This window comes from Brassica napus, chromosome A1 (assembly GCF_020379485.1).
Source record: "Brassica napus cultivar Da-Ae chromosome A1, Da-Ae, whole genome shotgun sequence".
NCBI classification, from domain to species: domain Eukaryota; kingdom Viridiplantae; phylum Streptophyta; class Magnoliopsida; order Brassicales; family Brassicaceae; genus Brassica; species Brassica napus.
Window position 1 is genome coordinate 2,732,640 of NC_063434.1, and position 23,871 is coordinate 2,756,510.

At 37.8% G+C, this 23,871-nt stretch overlaps 4 protein-coding genes across 6 annotated transcripts; 1 reads left to right on the forward strand and 3 right to left on the reverse strand.

Moving 5' to 3' along the window:
* Nucleotides 1-61: 61 nt before the first annotated feature.
* Nucleotides 62-8,414, reverse strand: LOC106410638 (protein transport protein Sec24-like At4g32640). Its single transcript, XM_048780052.1, has 25 exons — nt 8,155-8,414; nt 7,083-7,989; nt 6,609-6,839; nt 6,427-6,501; nt 6,229-6,327; nt 5,937-6,048; nt 5,538-5,665; nt 5,127-5,246; nt 4,723-4,803; nt 4,277-4,354; nt 4,066-4,158; nt 3,680-3,734; nt 3,402-3,478; nt 3,256-3,327; nt 3,042-3,125; nt 2,661-2,780; nt 2,501-2,569; nt 2,222-2,299; nt 1,990-2,128; nt 1,737-1,901; nt 1,493-1,638; nt 1,230-1,409; nt 948-1,036; nt 822-853; nt 62-514 (listed from the first exon to the last, which is right to left on the reverse strand). Exons 2-25 carry the CDS (start codon nt 7,926-7,928, stop codon nt 408-410), a joined length of 3,276 nt encoding a protein of 1,091 aa, XP_048636009.1. The 5' UTR covers nt 7,929-7,989; nt 8,155-8,414; the 3' UTR covers nt 62-407.
* A 451-nt stretch (nt 8,415-8,865) lies between these two features.
* On the reverse strand, nt 8,866-12,888 carry LOC106371228 (probable ADP-ribosylation factor GTPase-activating protein AGD14). The gene is made up of 14 exons (XM_022690559.2): nt 12,618-12,888; nt 12,117-12,307; nt 11,915-11,976; nt 11,731-11,818; nt 11,585-11,646; nt 11,391-11,484; nt 10,671-11,105; nt 10,279-10,596; nt 10,054-10,185; nt 9,878-9,973; nt 9,703-9,792; nt 9,469-9,604; nt 9,292-9,340; nt 8,866-9,216 (listed from the first exon to the last, which is right to left on the reverse strand). The coding sequence occupies exons 2-14, from the start codon at nt 12,213-12,215 to the stop codon at nt 9,081-9,083; spliced, it is 1,797 nt and encodes a 598-aa protein (XP_022546280.2). The 5' UTR covers nt 12,216-12,307; nt 12,618-12,888; the 3' UTR covers nt 8,866-9,080.
* Nucleotides 12,889-13,080: 192 nt separating this feature from the next.
* Nucleotides 13,081-18,699, reverse strand: LOC106410569. Of its 2 annotated transcripts, none has more exons than XM_013851096.3 (5): nt 18,449-18,699; nt 15,947-18,273; nt 14,330-15,859; nt 13,814-14,078; nt 13,081-13,722 (listed from the first exon to the last, which is right to left on the reverse strand). In XM_013851096.3, exons 2-5 carry the CDS (start codon nt 18,191-18,193, stop codon nt 13,238-13,240), a joined length of 4,527 nt encoding a protein of 1,508 aa, XP_013706550.2. In that variant the 5' UTR covers nt 18,194-18,273; nt 18,449-18,699; the 3' UTR covers nt 13,081-13,237. The 2 variants fall into 2 exon arrangements, with proteins under 2 accessions (XP_013706550.2, XP_013706549.2); XM_013851095.3 differs by having other exon boundaries at nt 13,081-13,725.
* A 1,855-nt stretch (nt 18,700-20,554) lies between these two features.
* On the forward strand, nt 20,555-23,394 carry LOC111199758 (probable LRR receptor-like serine/threonine-protein kinase At1g07560). 2 transcript variants are annotated; one of them, XM_022690086.2, is made up of 8 exons: nt 20,555-21,288; nt 21,908-21,933; nt 22,005-22,146; nt 22,211-22,282; nt 22,361-22,426; nt 22,491-22,637; nt 22,715-22,878; nt 22,960-23,394. In XM_022690086.2, exons 1-8 carry the CDS (start codon nt 21,179-21,181, stop codon nt 23,322-23,324), a joined length of 1,092 nt encoding a protein of 363 aa, XP_022545807.2. In that variant the 5' UTR covers nt 20,555-21,178; the 3' UTR covers nt 23,325-23,394. The 2 variants fall into 2 exon arrangements, with proteins under 2 accessions (XP_022545807.2, XP_048636048.1); XM_048780091.1 differs by having other exon boundaries at nt 21,160-21,288; nt 21,870-21,933; nt 22,960-23,383.
* The last annotated feature ends 477 nt before the right edge of the window (nt 23,395-23,871 follow it).

Consider the following 23,871-nt stretch of genomic DNA (forward strand, 5'->3'; position numbering starts at 1 on the left):
CAATGGTGAAGAAAACAAAATAAAGAAACAAATGGTTATTCTTATAATTTACGCGGCACTGTATATTAAATTTTTATTTTGTCCCTTCGACAACATCCAATAACAACAAGCTTTATCAGAAGAAAAAAAAAATTCTTAGTTCGAGCTTAAATAAAACACCCACACAAAGTGACAACCAAAATGGATTGGATAAAAACTCTTTTATATAATTCTTACGAAAAAAGTGGAGACTATTATCTAAACACACTTTCAAATTGAAGTGAAACTTCTCATGTCTATGCCCTCTCTTCACTTTCAATACTTCTCAAGTAGCTAGATCAATGTTTTTTACCGTTCTGCTACGCTTTTCTCCTGTAAGCAGAGGACATTGAGAGAGACTTTTGTAAGGAGTCCTAGAAAACAGAGGATCAGTTCATCTTGAGCTGGATTTGGCGATGGACTTGAACAAGAAACTCCACATATGATGGGCCGCTTGCTGTCCTGTCCTCTACCATATGTGACAGAAACAACATTCCTGAAAAGACAATTGAGGATGAGGTTTTGTGAAATCAACACTGCCGAGTAAGCAACATTCCATGTTTGAAAGCCAAAATATTTCTGCTAAGCAAAACTCCTAATCAGCATGATTACGTATACAAATGTTTTCCCTATGCATACACAAGTCATTTGCTAAAGACTATGGAGCTAGACATTAGACAAGAGCTATGCTGTTATTATTAGCATAAGACTGATTCTGTCGCAAACAGGAAAAAATATAATAACATGTAGCCTTTTCTAGGTGCATGGAGCAACTGAAATTCTATCAAACCAGAATCACTAACCTGATGGATCTCCTTTCTTGCACAATTTGATGCTGCGTAGAGAACACATAAAACAAGTTGGAAAGGATTAGACAGGACACAGTTATCTTCTGCTCAGTTAAGGAAGGAAAAGACAGTTACTGATACCTTAGGTAAGAACATCTTTGCCTCCTTATTTCATTCACCACATCATTGAACTTCTTTGATAGCTGATTATCATATTGCTGCAGCACATACTGTAAAGAACAAAACAGTTATCTTTGCTTAGTAGGATTTTCACAATAATACCAGAAAGAGATTTTCCCTTTCATGGTTTCAACACTGTAATGATGAAACCGTCACAACAGTCATATGCTATAGTATAAAATTTCAAACTTTGTTGCACGTTAATCATCCTACAATATCATGCGCTAATGAAGTTGAGATTACCTGGCTTGGAATTTCAGCCACTGAAGGAACACCGAAAAGTTTCTGCAGTATACCAGAGTCCACTGATTCAGCAACATAGAGTAGACCATCTTCACCATTCTCAAGAAAATAGACTCCCTCATTGCTAATGTGTTCACTTGACAATGGGATTGAAGGAGGAAGGACTGATCCTTCATCGTCCTGATAGATTGAAAAGTCAAAAGTTTCACAAAGTGCAAATTAAGGCTTGAGATTGATATTAACCAAATGTAGCCGCATCATACCTTTGCATCAAGGTCGTGGACAGAAATCATTCTGGGATAAACCAGTGGGACTGCCAAAGGAGTAGATATAGAAGACACATAGTTGATCCAGAATGATCGATCATCAATCCTCCCGTCTGTCCTTAAACCCACACTTTTGGTCAATGCTAAAGAAAAAAAACCATTTCAAAGGAAACAGCATCAAATTAAAATCTAGAAGAAGATCCTGAAAAGCTTTAAGTAGGGAAATGTCACAAGAAAATACCGAGAGTATATAATGGCAAAAGCTTGAGCGCTTCAGGAAGAATAAGTTGTCCAGACGATGTAACTGTGGCACAGAATTTACGATAGGCATAGAGTGCATTAGTGCAACTATTGATTGCTTGCTCCTTTACCAATGGAAGTGCCTTTGTAGGGATTTCATTAGCCGCTGCATAAAAAAGAAACCAAACACAGATATTAGCTTATAGTGACAACACTGGCTAGCAGTAGAATCAGCACTGAAAAAAGTGACCTACCTTGTTTCAGCATACAAGCAAATTGAGAATCCAAATCAGCTGCGCGAAATAAATTACTGAGAAGGTTCGTACAGGGGAGTGATAGAGTGGTAACCCTAATTCTTCTTTCTCCATATATGGTAGTATACAGAAGGGCGCACTGAAAGGAAGAGAAGACGAACATTGAATAACATCATCTTAAATAAGACAGAGTACCATCAGTTATACAAAACACATGTATAAAAAATTATACCTGGAAAGAACATTCAGCTCCATCTTGTAGTTTGTCATCATGCTTTAATGTCACCATTATCGCTTTGTCACAGTCAATCTGCATTGGCAAAATCGAGGTTTGTTAGAACTCTAGAGTAAAAGGAGTTTATACCACAGGGCACCTCCTTGTAAACTTGCAGCAAAATGCACAGAGAGTAATGCAGAAATATGTTTTCAATAATATTGACACAAAATCAGCAGATGCACACAATACTATCCAGAAACTAGTTGGTGAGAAAAGTAAGGAGGATCCACCCACCGCTGGAAGATCAATGTCGGTTGGAATGCGTTTGCAGAAATTCCCTGAATATTCGTGCACTTGAACACCCTACAATTATTAGAAACGATGGTTTTACAGAGGCTTGAACTGGAGTATACAGAGTAATGCATGAAGAGAAGTCACTGCCACAAAAATATACCTGGCTGCATCTGACTCGCATGACAGCCTCAAAACCCTGCGGCCTAGTAATATTCCATTTAAGATCGTTGTAAAGCTTGGGAGGATCTGAGAGAGCTGAGAAAGGGTAATAACAATACACCTGTAGAAAATCGTTACAAGGGAAATGTTAAATTATCGCCATGAGAAATGCATCAACTAAGCAAGATTTTCGCAGACTAATTCAGTTAGTATTACAAAATTGCCACGGAAATATATTGGACATGATTCAAAAGAAAAGTGCATTCGAATTGCTATTGAACTATGCTACAACTAACATTAGGAAAGCAAAGGCAGGTCATGTACAAATGAATCAGAACTTGTTACAAAATCAGCAAGGACAAGGAAATATCAAAAAATATACCTGTCCTCCAGTAGTTGTTGGAATGACGGATATTGAGGCCATGTCAACGTAAGCCTGACTTGTGATAAATAAATCTACACAGACCTGCGGCATTGCTGAATGGCTTAGATAGGAACAAAATATTGAAATGAACAAGAATGATACATCGTATATTAGTGATAAGCAGATGGAAACATATTCAGTTAAACATCCATCCTACTCGGTATTGGCATACCTGGTATTCAGCAAATTCGATAGCCATGGTCTTCAGAGTTTTGTCTGCTGGCTGTAATAACTTATGGGCCTCCTGAAATCCAAATTACAGAGCGCTTTAATATTTTGCAATGAAATACAACAACCTCTTAAGCAAAGCACGTTTACCTTTTCATTGGCAGACATATTAGCTCTCCCTTCTGCCTCTCTAGAAGAAAGTGCTCCAACACCAACAGAACACAAAACTATGGAGACAATGGCAAACATATTAGTTAAATGATAGAGGTTCTGAGCAGTAGGGTAATATTATTAGAAGTGAGAGTTGGTGCTTCTAACAAATATATGATTTTTTAATGTGCATAGATGGATTCTATGTAACTGGAGGACATGCATCAGTAAACCTAACATATAAAGTAACCAAATAAAGTAAGTACTACGCAGCATACCTGATTGAAACACCATAAGCTTCCCTCCTTTGCTCTTCATTGCCAAGAAAGCAGCCTACGAGAAAATGAAGTGTTGAGTAGATATTATCCTCAATATTGCTCCCAGAAAAAGAAAGAAACATTGGTTCACTAGAGATGATTGCAACACCAAAAAGCATGCAAGCTTGATAACACTGGCCAGTTAACTTGAAATGTCACTTCATTAATTGCTTTAGGCCATATATTTAACTTATATTCTTTTCAGCCACCTCTAAACTAATTGACAAGGCTAAATGCTTACTAAACGGCAAACAAAAGTCGAGGAGGCTAACAAATATATCGAGCCTCTACTTGTACTACCACCAATTAAAGCAGGTAAAGCACAAGCATCTTAAGAAATTCCATACCTTAACTGCTGCAGCAAAAGCAGATTCAGGAGTCTTACTTTCCTGAAACATCGTTGGGATACTATCCAGCAAAAGCTCTAGGTGTTCACGGCACTGAATTCAAACAGAATAAATCAATTACAAAAAATGGGAAGGAAATTAGGATAACCAATCTCAAGAATAGCACACAGCTTATATAACACAAATAGAATATAAGTGGCCCAAAACTTACTTCAGATAGCTGAACAATGATATCTGTTTCCAAAGGTGTATAAACATCTTGCACATCAGGGACAATGAGCATCAACGGCTGCGCATAAACAGGGGCCATCAAATTCACAGGCAGTGGTAATCAGTTGTCTAGTAGTACAAAGATTCCAGGAAGAAAAGAGATAGCACACACTCCAGAAACAATAACATCAAAGGAATGCAGTGTTCAACTCTTAAATGGCAATATATTTTATGGCATCATAATATAATATATAGGATTTATCGTGACAATGAAGACTCTCAAGTGAAGCAACGGATAGACAATACAACTTTTGAGCCTGTAGCCCAGTGACCTAAGAGAATTACATGTAGTAATTATGATGAGTGATAGTTATCATCCTAAGAGAACAGATGTATTTTTTTCCACCAACAATTACAAAAGAATAAAAGACTAGTGCAACAATTCACCTGCTGCAGTGCACGTTTCAAATTATAAAAGTGGATTGTTGAGTCGAATGTAGCAATGCCGACAAATGTCCTAGGACCTTCCTGCAAACACATACAGATTTTTTTTTTTAAATGTCTGCTAACATAGCCATACTCTAACAAAAGTTCACAGTCTCATTACACATGAAGTACACACGTTAACAGATATGCAGCAGAATTTACTTCGTAAATGATTCAATACGCCTTAGTATGCAAAGGAGCGTGATTAAAATAGCAAATACAAACTATTAATAAAATGGCAGTTATTAACAATACCATCAACTTAGTAATCTTTAGGCACATGTAAACCAAATATATGTCGAGAACAGATATTGTTGACTGTTCTGCATCAAATATTCAACTATTATAGAATGTTGGAAACTTACAGGCAGGTCTGAAAGGACTTGCTGGATTGCACTGCAAGCAGCAGCAGTAGCACCTGTCTGTATCGCGTTCATTGAGACATCAATAAGGAAAAAGTACACTGCTGGCATTGGGTCTCGCACCTATTAGAAAAGATAACAATATTAATTTACATCCATTATCTTCGCCCAAAAGGACGTTAATACAATTATCTTAGCTAGATAGGTAATTTAGGTGGTGCTTCACTAGATCAACATGAAAGTAAATATGAAGAAAAATAATTTTCTACCTAATAGGTTCTATTTTGTAGGAAAGCACAAAGCCAGAGGAAACAACAAACTATCAAAAGTAAGGTAAATTATAAAACAATCTGACATCTTAGGAAACAAACCACGGAATTCTACATTTATAACCAGAAAGTTTCACAGGCTAACCATGTATTCTTTTGTTGCAACAAACTCGACCGTTCCCCTACACAGCTCAGGTCTGTCATCAGCATCCCTACGTCTACCATCTGGACCCAGATTACAGTGATAGTCACGGGGTGTCTCATCAGTGTATCCTGTGCAAAAGAAAGTTGATGAGGAAATGGATCACGAAGCACCCCACATCATCAGAATCCCAAACGATTATGACAAAAACTAATATAGAGAGTCTCTCTTAAATAAAATCATATCGTTATCTCCCACAATATGTTTAATTCAGGTTCACAGAATAAATCTTTCAAACCAGGAAGGTGATGACAAAAATGTTAATTGATACATGCAATTGCAGTTGCCTCGCTATAACTATAGATTGCGTGGCTTGCAGTAAATGAAAACAGTAACACTTACCGCAGAAATTACAGGTGAACTTCCTTCCTTGGTCAACGAACCTCATGAAAGGATTTATGTATCCCTTACAGCGCGAACAACGAACAGGTCCACCCTCACCAAAGTCCACCACCTGCACCACAGAATAGGTTAGCGCTACAAGGAATTGATTCTTTCAAAGATGTAAAAGAAAACTTATGTTTCAAACACACAAAAGTATAGGCGTAACAATGAACTGTAATGATGCATGTACAAATAGGAAACGCATTAAAACCGAATGCCTAAACGCTTTGTTTGGTCAGACAAGGCTTACTTGTATAGGCTCTTCAGATGGATGAGGAAGCGCCAGCGGTTGGACCATCAACGCCAGTTGCATTCCAGATGTAGATAAAAGATCAACAGTACATGGGATCTATTACAAGAAAAAAGGAAAAATGTATCAAGTTCACAGGAATGATGAACAGCAACGGAAACACATTCTACCATCAAAAAGATAATGCTTCGTTGTTACCTGATTGATTGTGCACCTCATGTAACGGGGACTACAATTTCCGGTGTCTCTAACTATATAATCACTAGTAGCAGGCTTCAAAAGAATATAAGAGAAATTCAGGGGAAAGATAAAACAGTTTAACAAAACACACATACTAAAGATATGACAATCTCAGACTAATGTCTGAATTGAAAACTCACCGGGGGAGGATTAGCCTGATTACTATGGCGAGTTTCAAACACAACTGGGCTGGAGCTTGAACCTGGCCTTGGGATTTGATTAGGATCTATCCTTGAGGGCCCAGGAACAGGGGCGCCAGGTTGACCCATGGCAGAGGGTATGGTGGTCATCGACTGATTTGGCAAAGGTCCCATGCCGCCATATCTTGGTGGTTGCATTTGGCCAGGAAAGCCTAGAGGAGGTGGAGCGACCTACCAACATATAAATTTGAAGACCATCAGAGTTCTGCCACCGCAAAGGAAATACATCAAGTGAAAAGATTTTGCTTAAGTTGAAATTAGAGAGCCACAATCTACTATGCCACTTCAACTCTTTCACAGTCAACTAGTATAATAACCGTCTGAAATAAATTACATTTAACGTGTTTCCATCGATTTACACATTCACAAAAGTTACATAACAAGAACGTATACATTAAACTTATGCTGCCATACCTGTCCTGATGGTGGACCGTAAGGCGAGCCTGATACCGCTGGCCTGCCATAAGGAGCTCCAGGAAAGGTTGCTGGTGGTGGGGGCATTGAAGGAGCCACAGAGGCACTTAATGGTGAATTTCCAGACAGAGGATGCGCACCAAGTGGCTGCGGAGGAGGCCGAGTAAAAGGTGATGCAGGAGGCTGTGCATAGGATGCCTGTGGAGTCGAAACAGCAGCGCCAGGGAACTGGGGACCCCTCTGAAATCCCCCTGAACCAGCCACCTGGGGCGGTCCGTTACTGACTGGACCACCAAGCATGCCTGAGGGAGGAGGCATAGACATGCCAGATGATCCAACAGGTGGAGGAGGTGAACCAAATCCCATTGGGCGTGCCCCTGGAGGAGGACCTGATGGACCAAAAGCTGGAAACCCACTAGAAGAGACCCCCGGCTGGGCCACTGGTCCTCCAGGCATTGACGGTCTAGAGCCAAACGGTGGCTGACTAGAAGGTGGACCAGTGGGTCTGCCCAAAGGTACATTAGACTGAAACCCACTTGGCTGTGCTCCAGGAGGAGGACCACTAGGCCTCCCCATTCCAGCAGGAGGAGGACCAGGCCTAGCCATAGGAGAAGGCCCTCGCTGCGGAGCTCCATAAGAAGGAGCTCCTTGAGGGAAATGTTGTGGTGACTGACCAAAAGGAGGAGGTGGTCTAGGGCCTGAGCCAGGTGGACGATTCATGCTCAAGTTCTGCATATTGTCAGCTAAAGCATTAGCGTTGCCTTGAGAACCAGGGAAGTAATTTGGTGGCCCGGAGTTTCGCTGGTTGTTGGGTCTAATGTCCCCTGGAGGCACAGGAGCAGCCATGCTTGGAGGATTATCAGATCAAATCCTAACGAAACTTCCCACTGTGTTTTGCCTTCAAAATCTACAAATCCGAAATGATCAAAATCAGTAACTGCAACAATCAAAGAACTAATGAATGAGATCAGATTTGGATGATGCCAATCCTAAAGAGGAAAACTTGAAGAGAAAAAACTCTAAAGGTAGAAACTTTTTTCTTAAAAATCGTAATTTTGATCCAATTACGTACCCGATTTGAGGAAAACGACGGAAAGTTTTCAGATTTGAATGATCCGATCCGGTAAGAGTAAGCCCAGAAGCTCAGATCTAAGCTCAGAGAGGGAAAGAGAGAGAAGGGCGACGATGGTTAACGGCGTCGGTGTGAATCACGGATTCAGAACGATAATTAAGAATTCCTTTTTTGCGTAGAAGAAGAAGGAAGTCTGTGATTGAAAATTCGCAAGTACCTTTTAGCGAAACTTAAACAAAATCGGAGGGTTACAAGAATAAAAACGTGAGAGAGTTGTTGGAGAGTTGAAAATTTTCTGAATAATTTTTTTTTTTAATTTTCTTACACACGCACTTAGTGTAGTAAACCAGACAATCAATCTTGGTCTCAAACTAACCGGACATCTTTGGCTCTTATTTGTGAAATAGCAAAAAAAAAAAAGAGAAATTTGTTTTAGAAAGAAAGCAGAGAGAGATAGGAAGAGAAAAGAGGTGAAAGAGTGTTATTATGGTTAGTGAGTGAATTTTGGATTTTTTTTGGTGTTCCATGCAATTTCTCTTGGTTTTATCGAAATTATTATTTTTATTTACAAAAATATATATATATGCAACATAACCAACAAAAAATTACGTTTACTAATTATATAGTCTATATATCAAAATATTGTTCTTATGAATTTGTGATATTTAGTTATCTTAGTTTAATGGTTATAAATTATTATGAGCATTGGAACAAGTTTTATCGATAAATTCCATAATATATATAATCTTTTGAACGATTACAAGTAAAAATTTCCCACATTAAATATACATTTGACCAATAAGCAATTAATGGATAGTTTTGAAAGAGTATTGTAGCATTCAAGCTTTTGTGAGTCAAATCGTAACGGTTATATCTCATTCAGTTTCCATTAAAATGCTCCCAATCAACTCAGACGTTACGCTTTCTCAGTCAAAGGGATTTCCTCTAGAAACATAAGCATTTGGGTTTGCAGAAGGATATCCATTAAAGTTTGCTTGATGATATGAGTGTGCACCGTTGTAAGTAGCTTCTGCATTACCCATGCTATTCATCTCTTGCCTTCTGCACACAAAACCAATTTTATTTTTTTGCCATAAAGTGATATATAAGAAAACTAAGAAGTACAATGTTATTTACCTGAAAGATGGGGGCATGTTTTCATGTGGTTGCTGCCCTGCGTATGCACCTAATACCCCATGACACAAGCGTTAGAATAGACTTCAATTAAAACATGAAAACACTTGTTGCAATACAGAAATTTTGTCTCACCAGGGAGAATATTGGATGCAAGAGATGGAGAAGTTGGAGACAAACCTGGTGCGTAAAAAGGAGACTGAGAGGTCATCATTAGTCCAAACGAATCTGCAGCCATGCTTGATGAATCTGAAGCACCTCTTGGAACTGACACAAGAGGCAAGCCTCCTCCTTGTGTGTATTCCATTGAAGGATACTGAAAAAGACACATTAAAACATGGGGGAATTTTAGTGATAGTGGCGGCATCTTGAGACATCAATGTTGTGATGATGTTAATGAAGTAGGTTTCATACTTGTGGTGTTTGGTTTGGACATGTATCATCATAACTGACATCAAAGGGATTTGATGATGGTTTTGCCGTGTATGGAAAGGCTCCAGTAGCCTACCAAGAAAAGGATATCACATGTAAGATCAGCTCAAAATCTATTAATCGGATCCAAATTTATCAATTATGCCAAATAAAATACCATAGGATATTGATAATATTGCATGCCATATCCCATGCCATGATGTTGAGCATGAACTTGCGGAGAGGCAAATGAGAAGCCTCCAGAGAAAAGGTCCTGCCAATGGTTAAGACTCTTATGACTGTAGACACCAAAAGAGTAAATCCAATATAAACTAAAAGAAAAGTGCTTGTTACCTCAGGAAGTGCACTTCTTACACTAGATTTTGTCTCTTCTTGATGATCTCCATAAGCATAATTTGTGATAGCTAGTGTTGATTGTTCCATAGAGGTATCTGATGGTTCCTTAGGTAGTGTAGATGACTCCACCTGTATTAGCACATGAACAAAACATTTAGCATAATAATCTTTTACTTTTGGTTCTTTGTAAATGAGTGTTTAAAAACTATCTCAGACACAAACCTGGTTATTTTCTGCTGCACTTGTTGTAACCATATCTTTTGTATTTAAGTTATCAGCAGCATCAGGTAGAAGAGCTAGCTCTAAAGAACCGGCGTGCGAGATTGTAGGTGCTGTGACAACAGAGGTAACACTGTCCTGTGTTCTTGGCACCTCCTGGGTCTCAAGGTTAGCTGAAGGCTGATTGTCCTCAGAAGGATCAGAGTATCCAAACAACAAAGCTTCCAAAGAGTTAGGAGCTGGACCCTCAATGGCCTTTTGAGAAGGTACATCATCAATTAAACTTCCAGGACTCTCCATTTTACTAGATGATGCAGCCAACTACAAAACATAAAAGAAAAGGTTCACATCTTCACTGTATACACAACATGAGTTTGTAGATTAGTACACTTTACCTGATTGTTCACTGGATCCTTCTTTTTCTCAACTTTGACAATCTTTTCTACGCGCAAACGAGGATGATTCTCTCCTATGAGTTCACTTGCATGGCGTACAATGGGCAAACCGGAAGTTTCCTTGTTGTTAGAGAGGTCTAGTGATTTGGAGCTTCCTCTGGTCTCTCTACGTGCATCGTATCTCTTAACACTTCCATCGTCTCTGTACCTATCGTCAACAATCTCAAAGCGGATAGGACTCTTTGGTAAGGCTCTAGACTTTGGGTTATGTGTAACAAGTTGTTGTTGTTGTTGTTTAGGTTCCTTGTCTTCAAAATAATACTTAAGAGATCTGTTTCCACTCTTTATTTCAGGTTTATCAACAGAGTGAAAGCTTCTAGATCCCAAGAAGTTTGCACTGGCCTTCTTGCTTTCCTTGTAATCCTCAGTCACAGCCTGAGTGGAAACAGAAAAAAAAATTGTATTAAAAATTGAAAACTGTGTAAAGAGCACACATCCTCAACACTGGAGCATACAGTACACTGTCCCATAATTAGCTTCAGATTTGGCTAAGTTGAGAAAATAATTGTGCAGATTCCCTAGCAAAGGAGGCTAGGAACCGAGAACTCATTTTTTTCCCATGTAGATCAGACCGGGTCTGATAGAGGCGGTTCGACTTGACCTGATTGTATGGGTAGTTTGACAAAAAAAATAGTGAAGCATCTAAGAAAAGCAATGTACCGGTTTTTGCTGTGAGATCTTGTCATTGCTCTCAGTACTGTATCTTTTATCCACATAGACACTTCTGATAAAGTCCCTGAGCTTGAAGATATTACTGAACAATAAGAAAGTTAAAAATGAGGTTTAACTATAATGTTCTGTTACTCCTCTTAGTGTTTTAACTCAGTCTGAGATTTAATAAAATGTCCATGAACCTGGCATCAGGGTAAGCATCACGCTGAGTATCCCATTCTTTAAAGTAAATTTGTCTGGCTCGCTGCAATGAGACAAAGTAAAACATAAGTTTTACAAAGTAATGACCAGATCATAAAAGTAACAATGGTTCAACGTTTACACAAACCTCGTTTCCTCCTACACGAAGTGCACTAACTTCTTCTGCTGTGAACTTGGCCATTGATATAGATTTCACTCGATGAGTAAACTCTCGACTAGACATATACACAATGAGAAAAAGAGGTCTTACACACATGATACAGAACAAGACTTTTCAAGTTCAAATGAGGAAACTCAGAGAATAGACTTACTGGATTCCGCTGCAGTTGATGCAGACAAAAGTCCAGAACGTTGAGCAGACATATTGTGGACCCTGCAAGACTCAGATTGTCCAAAAGCTTAATTACATAACCAACTACATTGAGCCATTAATAGTTGACTTGATAAGCACGTTATGTTTTTATATGACCTATTAAAAATAGAAGAATTAAAGATGGTTACTGGCCAACATACCAGACTGTTGCAGTTGATGCATCTTCGGTTCTCGGGAAGCTTCAGCAAACTCCTGATAGCCTTTTCAGTTCGCTCGTCTTCCTTCATCTTGCTCCCCATTGTTGGCAAAAAACTTCCCACTCTTATCAAGAAAATCAATTATCTCAAATGAGAAATCCTATCAAAGAGCAATGCCATCATTACCAAATCACCTGAGAAAGAACAGAGGGAAAAAAACACCATCTTAAGCCAAAAGCATTTTAACGTTATTCTCTGGTGCATGTTTCAATCTTGAAAGTTTCATATGAGAAGATCCCCAAAAAAAAAAGTTTCATATGAGATAAAAAGTTGCAAGATTGTTGTTTCTGAAAACTCATTACGTTACACAGAATCAAAATTCTTCCTAATAGTTTCCTCTGTTGGATACAAACGCTTACAAAAGACTAGAATCTTGAGGTTTTTGAATTCCTTGTGCTATAAGGTATTGCAAAACCTAAAAAGAAGAGAAGAGAGAAACCTTACAGAAGAAATAAAGATGAAACAGCCAGGGAAAAAAGAATGGAGGTGACAAGAAGATGATCTCTGTCTCTCTCAGGTTACAGAGATGGCAAAAATAGAGAAGGAGCCAGCAAAAGAAAGGAGACATTCTCCTGAAAAACTGCTGTCTTAAAGCTTTCCCGCCGTTGAAGTCTCTCTCTCTCTCTCTCTCATTTCATGTAGATAACCAAAACGAGCTTATATAACTCTTAAACCATTAGGGTAGATCCGCCTTAAAACGCAAGTAATGTTTGTTTTGTTTTGTTCATTTGATTTACCAAACAGACACAAATGATCTACACATTCTTATTTTAGATTGGAATAAGAAATAAAATTATTAGTGTTCTATAATAACATATCAAGAGAAAACACCCTGCTTATTTTATTTACACACTTATCGGTTTAACATATGCCATGAATAAAATCGTATGCTTCAAGACCATCCATCTTACTTAAATTCTGATTTTGATCTTTCTAAATAACACAAGATATTGATTCGTCTTGTTATACGCTACAATAGCAACATGATACTCAATTCAAACCTTGTTCCCTAACTGATCAAAAAAACTAAACACAGCAACAGTTGCAGAATTTAATTTATTTTTTTAAAATGATTTATTTACGTTGCAATGCCGTCTCCCCATGCTACCGTCTGCAAACATGAGAGCAGCTGCAGCTTTCTGGATGGCTAGATCTGCTTTGTACCTCAATCTCTCTGCTCTTTCTCGCTTGACCTTGGCTATAGCCCATGCCCTCCTTGCAGCACCAGCTGCTTCTCGCAGTTTGTACTCATCAGTATCCCTACTACTACTACTATGTAACTCTTCCGCGTCAACACAAACAAGATTGGAACCGGGAGATTCATAATAGCCTCTTGCATTCCATCGTTCACTCATGTTCCTCTTCCCGTTGATTCTCTGAGACTTGTTTTGGTGACATCCATTTCCACCGCTCGAGAAATATCCCATGCCTAGGTCACGTGGAGAATACGTCCCTGGATGACTCGGAAATTCCTCCGAATGCTCGTAGTTGTGGTGGTTTGAATATACAAACCTCTCATCTCCAGAGGCGAGACCAACGCCTCTTCTTCCTGCTAAATAAATGAAAGACAAGTCATATAGAGAAGAACCAGCAGAGTCCATATAGGATTTTAGAAAAGAAAGCAGGTAAAAGAAAGTTACCAGATGAATTATAGGCATCATAATTTCCCAAAGCAGTACTATGTTGATGAGCATAAACCGATAGTTTCTTCTGATGTGACCGGTGTTTTGTTCCCCTGTGCTTGACTTCCAAACCTCTAGGCTTAAAACAGAAAGCAAACATCGGTGGCTTCTCACCAGGTGATTCTTTCATCTGTGACGACCCATTCGAGTTTGGAGTGCTTGCTTTGCTCATAACCAACTCCCACTTTTTAACCTCTCGTTGATACTTTTCCCACAGAGGTGGCTGAAATGAAGATGTACAAAAACAAGTGTTTATATAAGGCGCAAGTGTTCTTGCAGAAACATATTACACCAGAATAACTACATCATTGTTGAACCAACAATTAAGAGTAATCTACAACCTACGTAGTACATAAAACAACTAGCCCTACTGTCCAAAAATCTGCATTTCACCCAAGTACATAAATATCTATATAGCACCTAGCAATGCAGGTTTTGAAAGAAAAAAAGATGGAAAGGCATTAGAGATCATACCTGAAGATGCCTGACTAGTGGCATTCCCTTCCTCTGCCTCTTTGTTCTCCAATGCTCATATATTGTTGTTTCCATTGCTTCCAAGGATCCAACACCAGCCATCAGTTCTTGAATTTCGATTGAGGTAAAGTGATCACGCTGCTTTACATATGAAGCCTTCTCTAACATGTCCATCGCCTTCTCAAACATGTCCTCACTGATCTCACAAGAAGCACTATTCTCAGCATCCGAACACTCACGAATTCTCGCAAGGCACTGCTCATCATCGCTGTCCATGTCATACAAAACACGTAAAGGATCCAATGCCATCTCAACATCAGTTTCAGTCTGCCTGTAATATTTAGAACAACTGCGGATAAACTCAGCTTCTGTTCCATCAGAACTATCTGCTTCTATCATACGGATTCCAGGAATAGGAATATTTCTAACTAAAGCAGCCCTGGTATTTCTATTGTAGCACTCTTCATGCATCTCTTTGAAAAGAAACCACTGGCCCCTATCAGGGAATTCTAGGGTCCAATCTTTTCCTCCTTTCCACATCATAGCATGTGTAAACCTGTTTGTCGACCCAGGCTGCAGAAATTGATGTGCCCTGTGTGAGTATTTTGTTGCCCCTGATATTTTGACGGCAAGTTTCCATTCGTTTTTATCAAACGGCTCGAGGAAAATCTGAGCTCCATATTCTCTCCACCCTCTGTCTCCAAGAGTGACTAACACATTGGCATCACAGAAACTAGACTCCAAATCTTTCTGACGACGTACGGAAGCATCAGCAGCAGACCTTCTAATTCTTTTGTTCGGAAGCCCCTTGTGCAGGGAACCTTTGTTTCTTGAATCTGAACCCCCAGAAGGTAGAGAATATGACACCTGGGTACGTCGCTTCTTAGGTCCACTTCCCAAATTAGAGTGCAGAAACTCTCCCTTTGAATCCGACCAACCATGTGAGAGATGGCCATTTAAAGAACTTTTGCTTCGTTGCCACATACTTCTTGGGGCAGTGGCCTTGGGACTTGAGGTGCTACCTTGAATATTCGAGGCAAGATTACGTGACTGCAGAGCACCATCTTCAGAATGATCAGATACTGGAACTTGAATATTAATGCCATTCATCGCAACGTTAGACCTGGTTTCGTGCTTATGTCTGACAACAGAAGAGCTGCATGACATCCCGTTTTCAGAATTAAACCCTAGATGCTGCCTTTGAGATTGTGCATGAAGGTCTCCTGACTCTTGCGCTTCCTGCCCTCTGGAAGAAGTGGTAGTTGGTCCGCTATCTGCCAGATCACAACCTCCATCCGTTACTAAATTACGTTCAGTTCCTAGGTGTTCGGCTGAATCTTGACCCAACTCTCTCACCATTTGCAGGTGTAAATTGAGGAACAGTGTAGGTGGTCGGGAAGCAAAATGGAGTGCAAATGGGGGCGTGCTTTGCTTCTTGTAGCAAGCAGATATGGGCAAGGCTTCAACGGATGACGATCTTCTAGAAACAAATCCTGAGCTGATTCCATGCCTAGATCTCTTCTGCATAACCTGATGTTCAAATAAAACAAACAAGTGTGTGAGATACACAATAAACGAAACAATTTACCAGAACCATGCATTAAACCATCATGGTACCTTCTGCATGGCCTTCATGTTATCGGGTGTACATTCGGAAGTTGACACTTGCTTAACCAGCAAAGAATGCCTCCTGAAATTATGTTCTAAGTATGACCACTTCAAATCTTTCACTTCATGGAAACTGTAGAACTGAAATGCAAACTGCCTTTGCAAGCCTGGGACGAAAGAAACTTGGAGACCAATTGAGAAAATTGGCGACTTCAAATCAGCATCCACTCCTTGTACTCCTTGCTTATTAGAATGATCCACTACCGTCAAGATATGGAAAATCAACTGAACAGCTTCCATTATGCAGCCTTCAAAAATTAGATACCTTAACCCATCTTGGTTATTCAAGAAAATCATTTCCAAACAAACCCGTGGCCACAAAATCACAAGTGTACCATGACGAAGCAAAAGAGCTACACGTGAAAGCCGGTCAAGATCCGCCAAAAAAAAGTAGTTCATCAACGAAACAACCTGTAGGCTAAGGGACAACTCAACTGGCACTCTGTCATTCCACGGACAGTAAATCTCCAGAGGCCCAGAATCTTCGAAAGGCAAAAATTCTACATCAGGATCCGGATATTTTGAGACATGGAGCTGCTCAACACTATTGTCACCTGACCCCTTGTAGATTCCTTTTTTTGCTGTATGAAGTCGTCTCCTATAATAGACAAGAGGATATATGCTACTCTTACAGAAACCAGAGCCTTCCAAGAAGGACTCATTCACACTCGGTCCACATGATGGAAGAGAACTCGCAGATCTATCTGTGTACTGACCTCTAGTGTCCCTAACAACATCCCCATTCATTTTCAGAGGTTCACCAGATGTCATTATTTCTGATTTTTTCCATCTTCTTACAGCCTTAAGAGTGGAAGACTTGTCCCGATGCATAGACCTAGCCAACCATTTTATGATCGGTTCTGACTCCATGTCGCCCATGCAGCAATCATCTTCTAGCTTTACCTTCTGCTTCTCCTCGTCTTTACTGGATTTATCATTCCCTTTTATTTTTGGAGTAGATTTGGATTCTGAACTGCTCCCTTTCCTTAGATTTTTTCCAGGAACTTCAGAAGGGAACAACAGGATTTTGAATCTTTCACCCTGTAAACTGATCCACTCTTCGTCGCGATCATCATATTTTACATGATGCAGATTCTTGTCTCCATTGTAACCATCCACAAAGCCATGATACCAATTCTCATCCAAAGGCCACAGAACTTTTATTTGTTTGTTTAACAACCAGTGTGAATCCACATCTGAATATGATATTTCATAAAAGTGTCGCCTTCTCCTAACTTTACTCTTCCCATCGAGCTGTCTCCTTGGTCGCAACGATCTATCATCAGGATCGTCTGAGACAGATTTGGAACTAAACAACTCAGACTGAGGAGCAGCTGAATTCTTACCAGAAGATAACGGGTTCAATCTACTGGCAGACGGTGAACCAGGAGTAACAGGATTCGAAGGAAACTGAGTGCAGTTCGGATCAAAACGCGAAGATAGCATTCTAGCTGCATTAGCTTCAAGATTCTCCTCGTCATCTTCTTGTGATACCTTGGATATTCTACCGGATGAAGACTTCGCCTCGTTGTTCCCCGCACGTCTGCTTGATGCTGAGGACTTCCTTTTTCTGCTATTACAGGGCTTTTGCTTAACAACGAGCTGGTCATCCTTCACTGGAAGCGGATCAGAATGCACGTTTTCCAACTGCAGCTGAGCTACTGAATCAGATTCTTTTATCTCTTTGCCACAGTCCTCCTCTTCGGCTTTAGAGATCTGATCCTCCTGAACACTAGATTCTTCACCAGCTTCCTTGAGGAGCTTATCAAGCAGCTCCTCCTGACTACCAGATTCACCAGCAGACTTCTGCACAAGCCCATTCTCAAACCTACTCCTCCCCACAAAATCTCTTCTACGTCTAGGCACATAGATCATACTACCAGCCAAACCAAGCCCATTACTATCACACAACCCCACACTGGAGTCCTCCAAGCTGTCCAAAACCGTGGTGCCATTACATGCATTATCAACTAACTTATCGTCTTCGCTATCCACTTGCTTAAAGCTACTTAGAGAAACAACTTTCCTGATCCTCTTGTCCTGCTTACCACCATCATTCCCAGGACTACTTTTCCTCTTTAAGCTCTTACTCACAGAATCGTTGCTAATGCTAGACTTATAAAGCGTCTTGAGATCCAACGACCTCGATTTCTTCGGAACTCCCACTCCATTAGAGCTCCCTAGACTATCTTCCATGAAATACAGCTCGAAACGAAAAAAAAAACCCAGAATCAAAATCCCAAGGTCTCAAATGCCATCACGACACATCTTCAGATCTGTGACATCAACACGAAACCCAGAATCACAAAATTACCCAAAATAGATAAAACGAAGAACATACAAGTTTCCCCCAAAAGAAGAAAAAAAACCCGATCATGCATTCAAATCCAAACAATTTTCTCGAGAATCAAGCGAATTCAACAACGAAAGGAGAAAATCTGCATACTTTACCTGCATCACTTCATCTGACGAAATCGACCTTTGTAATCGCCACAATCGCGAAATCAAAATTAGGGCTTCGGTGAATCGGACTGCGAATCGGATCCCTAATCGATCAAAACTTGTTTTTTCCCCAAATTATTCGTTCAATTTCGCGGAAAATAAAAGGCAATTTTGGTTTCTTTTTTAACCGTGAGAAACGGAGAGAGCTAGGGTTTCGTATGGGAGTAAGGTTTTTTCAGTTAAGACACATATATTCCAAATTAAAAAAAGGATGGATGATTGATACCGTCCGATCTCGACGCGATACTGATCGTACGGTCCATATTTTGTTTTTGGATAATTTCGAGAAATAAATCTGCAACAGAAAAAAGCTAGGATGGACGTTTCGGATCCTCTGTTGGGAAATATTATTGACGGTCAGGATTTAAAGTTTTCCTCGGAGAGAATAAAATTGTTTGTGTGTTGTTAAACCTACCATAATCCATAATCCGTGTGATGTTAAATCCCCCACCCCCATAATCCTTTGTCTAACATTCCGACGATTGTCTAACTTTTAAGAGCATCATTTTCAAGTTAACAACTAGTTTTGCTAGAGGATAATCTTATATATTAAAACAGAAGTCACAACCTTGATTCATGTGTGATTTTTTAAAAAATGGACCTAATGGACCTATTCATAGAAATTCATATTACATTTTAGTTCAGACTAATAATAAATAAAAATTTTAAAATATTTTAATCACAATATCTTTTGATATCTTTTCATTTTAAATATAAATATATTTATTTTAAAATTCTAACAAATCTGTTTAAAAAGATTTTTACAAGATCTTCATTTTCAAAATTATATTTAAATATTTTTGCTAATTTCGAAATTAGTTTAAAATATTATTATACATTAATATATTCAGTTATATAAAATTAAAAATAAAAAAAAATTATAATATTTTATTTATTATATAATCATAATCAATCATATTAAAATAAAATTATTATATTGAGCTAAATATAATAAAATTGTATTAAATTTATATATTTATATATTTTATTTTCGTAATTATAAAATATTTATGTTCAAAAATAAAATCTAATATGTTGGTAAGATGGGTTAACGTTATCAAACTATATAATACATGTATAAAAATTAACATGTATTTCTTTAAAGTTAATAATATAAAATCTTTGTAACTACTTTAATCATAATATATTTTCATTTTAAATATAAATATATTTATATATTATATTTTAAAAATTCTAATAAATCTGTGTAAAAATATTTAAACAATAACTTAATGTATTTTAAGTTATCGTTTAAAAATGAAAATAAATAAATTATATCATATTTTATCTACTTTATAGTCATGATCATGTTAAAATATAATTATTATACTAAAATAAATATGATAAAATTATATTCAATTGATAAATTTATAAATTTTATTTTCATAAATATAAACTATATATTTAAAATATAATATGATGATAAAACAGCTTAAAATTAACAAACTATATAATACATGTCTAAAAATTAACATATCTTAGACTTTTATATATACAATAATAAATTATCTAAAATGAATGAGCATAAAAATATTGGTAAAAAGAAATCCAGTTTTGAAAGACGGGTCCGAATTTAGCATAACTAAATACAAAATAATTTTAAAATATATTTTTTCATTAATATATTAATTTGCTTAATAACTAAATGCAAATACAATAAGATAAATATATAATAAGAAGTGGTAAATACATACGGTTTAAACAATTAATTAATTATAACATGTAAATTATAAAATTATTTTATTTGAAATAGTTATATAAATATTTAAGTATATAATTAATATTAAAAATATATACCACTTATGTTCTGAAACAATAATTTATGTATAGAAATGTGAAAACAAACACCCGTGCGGTTGCACGGGTCAAAATCTAGTTTAAATTATTAAAGGCATTCACAAATTATAACTTAAAAAAACTTTATATAACTGATTATTCTTCATTTGTGATTGCCATAAAATAATATATATAGAATTCTATTTAAATGTCATATATATACATAAACTCTATTTTCTCTTAATTGTTTCCTTGCGAGGCCAACCAAAACGAATCTGAAGAGGAAGAGGATGTGGTTTAGCATGTTGAATGTACCGGTTGATTAAGTTCATAGAAATTGTGTTACAAAAAAAACAAGGAGATTAAAAAGTTCATAGAAAAGCATGCCAATTATACCATACTTGTCCATCCTTTCTTAAACATTTTGTAATCCTTGATCATTAATAAAATAATTATAGTTGGCAAAAAAAAAGCATGCCAATTAAGATACATCAAAATATCAAATACAATATGTACGTTTGAAAATCTTATTAAAATGAAAATCTTAGTTAATTGAATAGTTTTTTTTTTTGAACCAAAAAAGATATTTTTTTATTTTCCCTGAGTAGTACTTATTGCAAGAAATGAAAAAATAAATGTAAAAGTTATAGGGGTTAGTGAGGTAATCGAACCCAAGACTTGTGGGTCAAATTGTGCAATTTCAAAAAACTTTTTCGTAACAGAGAGCAAGCCGTAAAAATCTAATTTATAACTTTTATTGAGTCAATTGGACCCCACATCAAGTGGGTCCCTCCTAACTGTCACTAACCGTCACCTTCTTCCTTCTTCCTTCTTCTTTTACCAGTGTTCACTATATATATACTACGAGCTCTCTTGTTTATTCGTTTTAACAAACTCTCCAAAATGAAGCTGCTCTACTTCTCTTCTCTCTCGCTACTCTTTCTTCTGATCAGCATCGCTCTAGCTTCGCCGAGTATGTCTTCCTCTAGCTCTACCGCTTCTGAGACGAACAGGTATGTTATCCAAAACTTGAATCGGAAACTCGGAGTCGATTAGTAATGGAGAAACTACTGTGTCTAGGCGGAGTTGATTGGGAACGTATCACGATTATCGTTGTTTGACCATGGATTTGCAGAATAAACGATTAGCGTAGAGGAAAGTACTATCCATCGAATCGATTAGGAATAAACTGTGTAGACGGAACCGATTCTCGTAACGTATCGCCATTATCGTTGTTTGACCATGGATTTGCAGAATAAACGATTAGTATAGAGGAAACTACTATCCATTGAATCGATTAGGAGTAAACTGTGTAGATGAAAGCGATTCTCGTAACGCATCACCATAAGCATTGAGTAATTGCAGATTCTGTTCTCCGCTAGCTATAGTTTTATAATCGTAGCTATACTGTTTTTAGATCGAGAAGGAGATAAGTAATGGATTAGTAATCGAGAATGATAATCAGCAAGTCGTTTAGATCGAGAAGGAGAATGATAATCGGATTACGAGAATCTGCATTAATGTAACTTCGAATGTTCAGCTTTGTTTGATGAAGATTATTAATCTTTACTTCCATTGGTTTGATGAAATTCAGCTTCTAATATATAAAACTTTGAATGTCTCTGTATACAGCGTTCTTACCACACTACCAAACGAAGGTTTGTTTTCTTTTTATGCATGAAGAATACATTGAACAGTATCAATGGTAACTATTTTCACTCTTTTGCAGTTGAGGCTATGGTGTCACTCAAAAGATCCCTAGCTATACCAGAAAGACTTGGCTGGGAGTCAGATCCATGTACTCCTTCCAGCTGGGAAGGAGTGACATGTATCACTAATCCAATTGGTGAAGGCTTCGTAATCTACGAAATGTGAGTTGGGAACATAATTTTTGATCAATAACACTTCACGTCTAAAATTTGTTTTGTTGTATAGTGACCTTGCAGACAAAGGACTCAAAGGATATATCAGTGGAATGATTACGCTATTGCAAAACTTGAATTCCCTGTGAGTGATATTGATGTATTTAGTGATTCTGATTTAAAAGCCACAAAATTCACTCAGTATTATTCTTGCTTTTGTTAGGAACTTGAGTTCCAATTGTCTGATTGGTGAAATTTCGAGTCTAGTAAATACGAACCTGGTTAAACTGTGAGTATTCAATCATTTTTTCTTGTATGATAATAGAAAGTTCTTAAAAAAGTCTTGATTGCAGGGACCTGTCAGACAACCATCTTAGTGGAACAATACATTCAAAGATATCTTCAGCAAGACTAGAGCTGTTGAATCTGAGTAAAAACCAGTTCACTGGATGGTTCCCGAATGAGCTATATTCAATTTTATATCGTGGGGGTATATTAGAGTATGTTTTCCTCTTTCTTTGTGTTGTTCATGCTCAGTTTATATCTACAGCTGGTAATTAATGCCTATTTTTAACAGCGTCTCTGGAAACAAGGGTTTATGTGGCGTTGGAATACCAAGTCTTCCTCAGTGTTCACTGTGGACAATGGTTCTCCATAGCAAACTGTTTGCAGCTGCTGTACTGATTCTAATTGGGCTAGTCGCCAGTACCTTGAAGCTGAAAATAGCTGAATATGATGCAAGTAAGAGAGTTTTGATTTTACTGTTTTCAATGTTGTTATATGATGTATTGTTCATCTGACAATCTTGTCTGTCAATTTCAGATAACCCAAACTTTCTATTGGTGGTTTCCTATGGTGTGTTCCGTATGCGAGTAGCATTTTATATCTCCTTATTCCACTTCCTGAGGGTTGTGCTGCTATACACCATCTCAGACTTTAGCGTGGATGACAGCTACGTCCTCTTGCGTTTGACAGCGTCAGAGCAGATTCTCTTCGTCTTATGCGGTGTTTGTGTTATTGTGGCCGCACTAAGGGGTACATGGGGACAAGCAAAAAGCTACTTTATGTCTGTCATTCTCTGCTTCTGCCTTTTCTCAATGCAGCTCTATAGAATCACAAACTTAATAAAGAAGTCCTTCTCTTATTCAATATCACAAAAGCTCAAATCACAAATCACAATTCAATAATCAATGTTATGCAACACAATATGCATCTCCATATATATAGCTTCGATATTTCCTATTCTCAATAGTATTAACATAAATCATATTTCCTATTTCTAAACATAAGTCCAAAGGAGAATAGGAAACTTGTAACTCAAGCTTATCCAACATACTCCCCCTTAAGCTTGAAATCATCTTCATTCACAGCTTTAACTCCAATTAGATCACGCATTTCTCTGAATTTTATTCTTCCAAGTGACTTGGTGAGAATGTCTGCTTTCTGTTCGCTGCCAGGGATATGATCGACTTCAATCTGCTCGTTCTCGACACATTCTCGTATGAAATGAAATCTTCTGTGTATATGCTTACTTCGGCCATGAAATACAGGATTCTTGGACAGTGCAATCGCAGATTTGTTATCGACTTTAATGACCACACGCTTGTTCTCTTTGCCGACTGCTTCACTTAGAAGTTCCTGCAACCAGATTGCTTGTTTTGCAGCTTCAGTTGCCGCCATGAACTCAGCTTCACAAGACGAGAGAGCCACTATTTCCTGCTTGGTAGAGCACCA

What these genes read in the sequence shown, in the direction of transcription:
- LOC106410638 (XM_048780052.1), bottom strand. Translation starts at nt 7,928, where the DNA reads ATGGCTGCTCCTGTGCCTCCAGGGGACATTAGACCCAACAACCAGCGA. An exon ending in CATCTGAAGAGCCTATACAA is followed by an intron (nt 6,049 to 6,228) that starts GTAAGCCTTGTC and finishes TCTGTGGTGCAG; the next exon opens with GTGGTGGACTTTGGTGAGGG. An exon ending in GAGCTGAATGTTCTTTCCAG is followed by an intron (nt 2,129 to 2,221) that starts GTATAATTTTTT and finishes TCTTCCTTTCAG; the next exon opens with TGCGCCCTTCTGTATACTAC.
- LOC106371228 (XM_022690559.2), bottom strand. Translation starts at nt 12,215, where the DNA reads ATGGGGAGCAAGATGAAGGAAGACGAGCGAACTGAAAAGGCTATCAGG. An exon ending in AGGATCCAGTGAACAATCAG is followed by an intron (nt 10,597 to 10,670) that starts GTAAAGTGTACT and finishes TATGTTTTGTAG; the next exon opens with TTGGCTGCATCATCTAGTAA. An exon ending in GTCCAAACCAAACACCACAA is followed by an intron (nt 9,605 to 9,702) that starts GTATGAAACCTA and finishes TGTCTTTTTCAG; the next exon opens with TATCCTTCAATGGAATACAC.
- LOC106410569 (XM_013851095.3), bottom strand. Translation starts at nt 18,193, where the DNA reads ATGGAAGATAGTCTAGGGAGCTCTAATGGAGTGGGAGTTCCGAAGAAA. An exon ending in ACATGAAGGCCATGCAGAAG is followed by an intron (nt 15,860 to 15,946) that starts GTACCATGATGG and finishes TTTGAACATCAG; the next exon opens with GTTATGCAGAAGAGATCTAG. An exon ending in CACTAGTCAGGCATCTTCAG is followed by an intron (nt 14,079 to 14,329) that starts GTATGATCTCTA and finishes TCTTCATTTCAG; the next exon opens with CCACCTCTGTGGGAAAAGTA.
- LOC111199758 (XM_022690086.2), top strand. Translation starts at nt 21,179, where the DNA reads ATGAAGCTGCTCTACTTCTCTTCTCTCTCGCTACTCTTTCTTCTGATC. An exon ending in ACCGCTTCTGAGACGAACAG is followed by an intron (nt 21,289 to 21,907) that starts GTATGTTATCCA and finishes CTCTGTATACAG; the next exon opens with CGTTCTTACCACACTACCAA. An exon ending in TATCGTGGGGGTATATTAGA is followed by an intron (nt 22,638 to 22,714) that starts GTATGTTTTCCT and finishes TATTTTTAACAG; the next exon opens with CGTCTCTGGAAACAAGGGTT.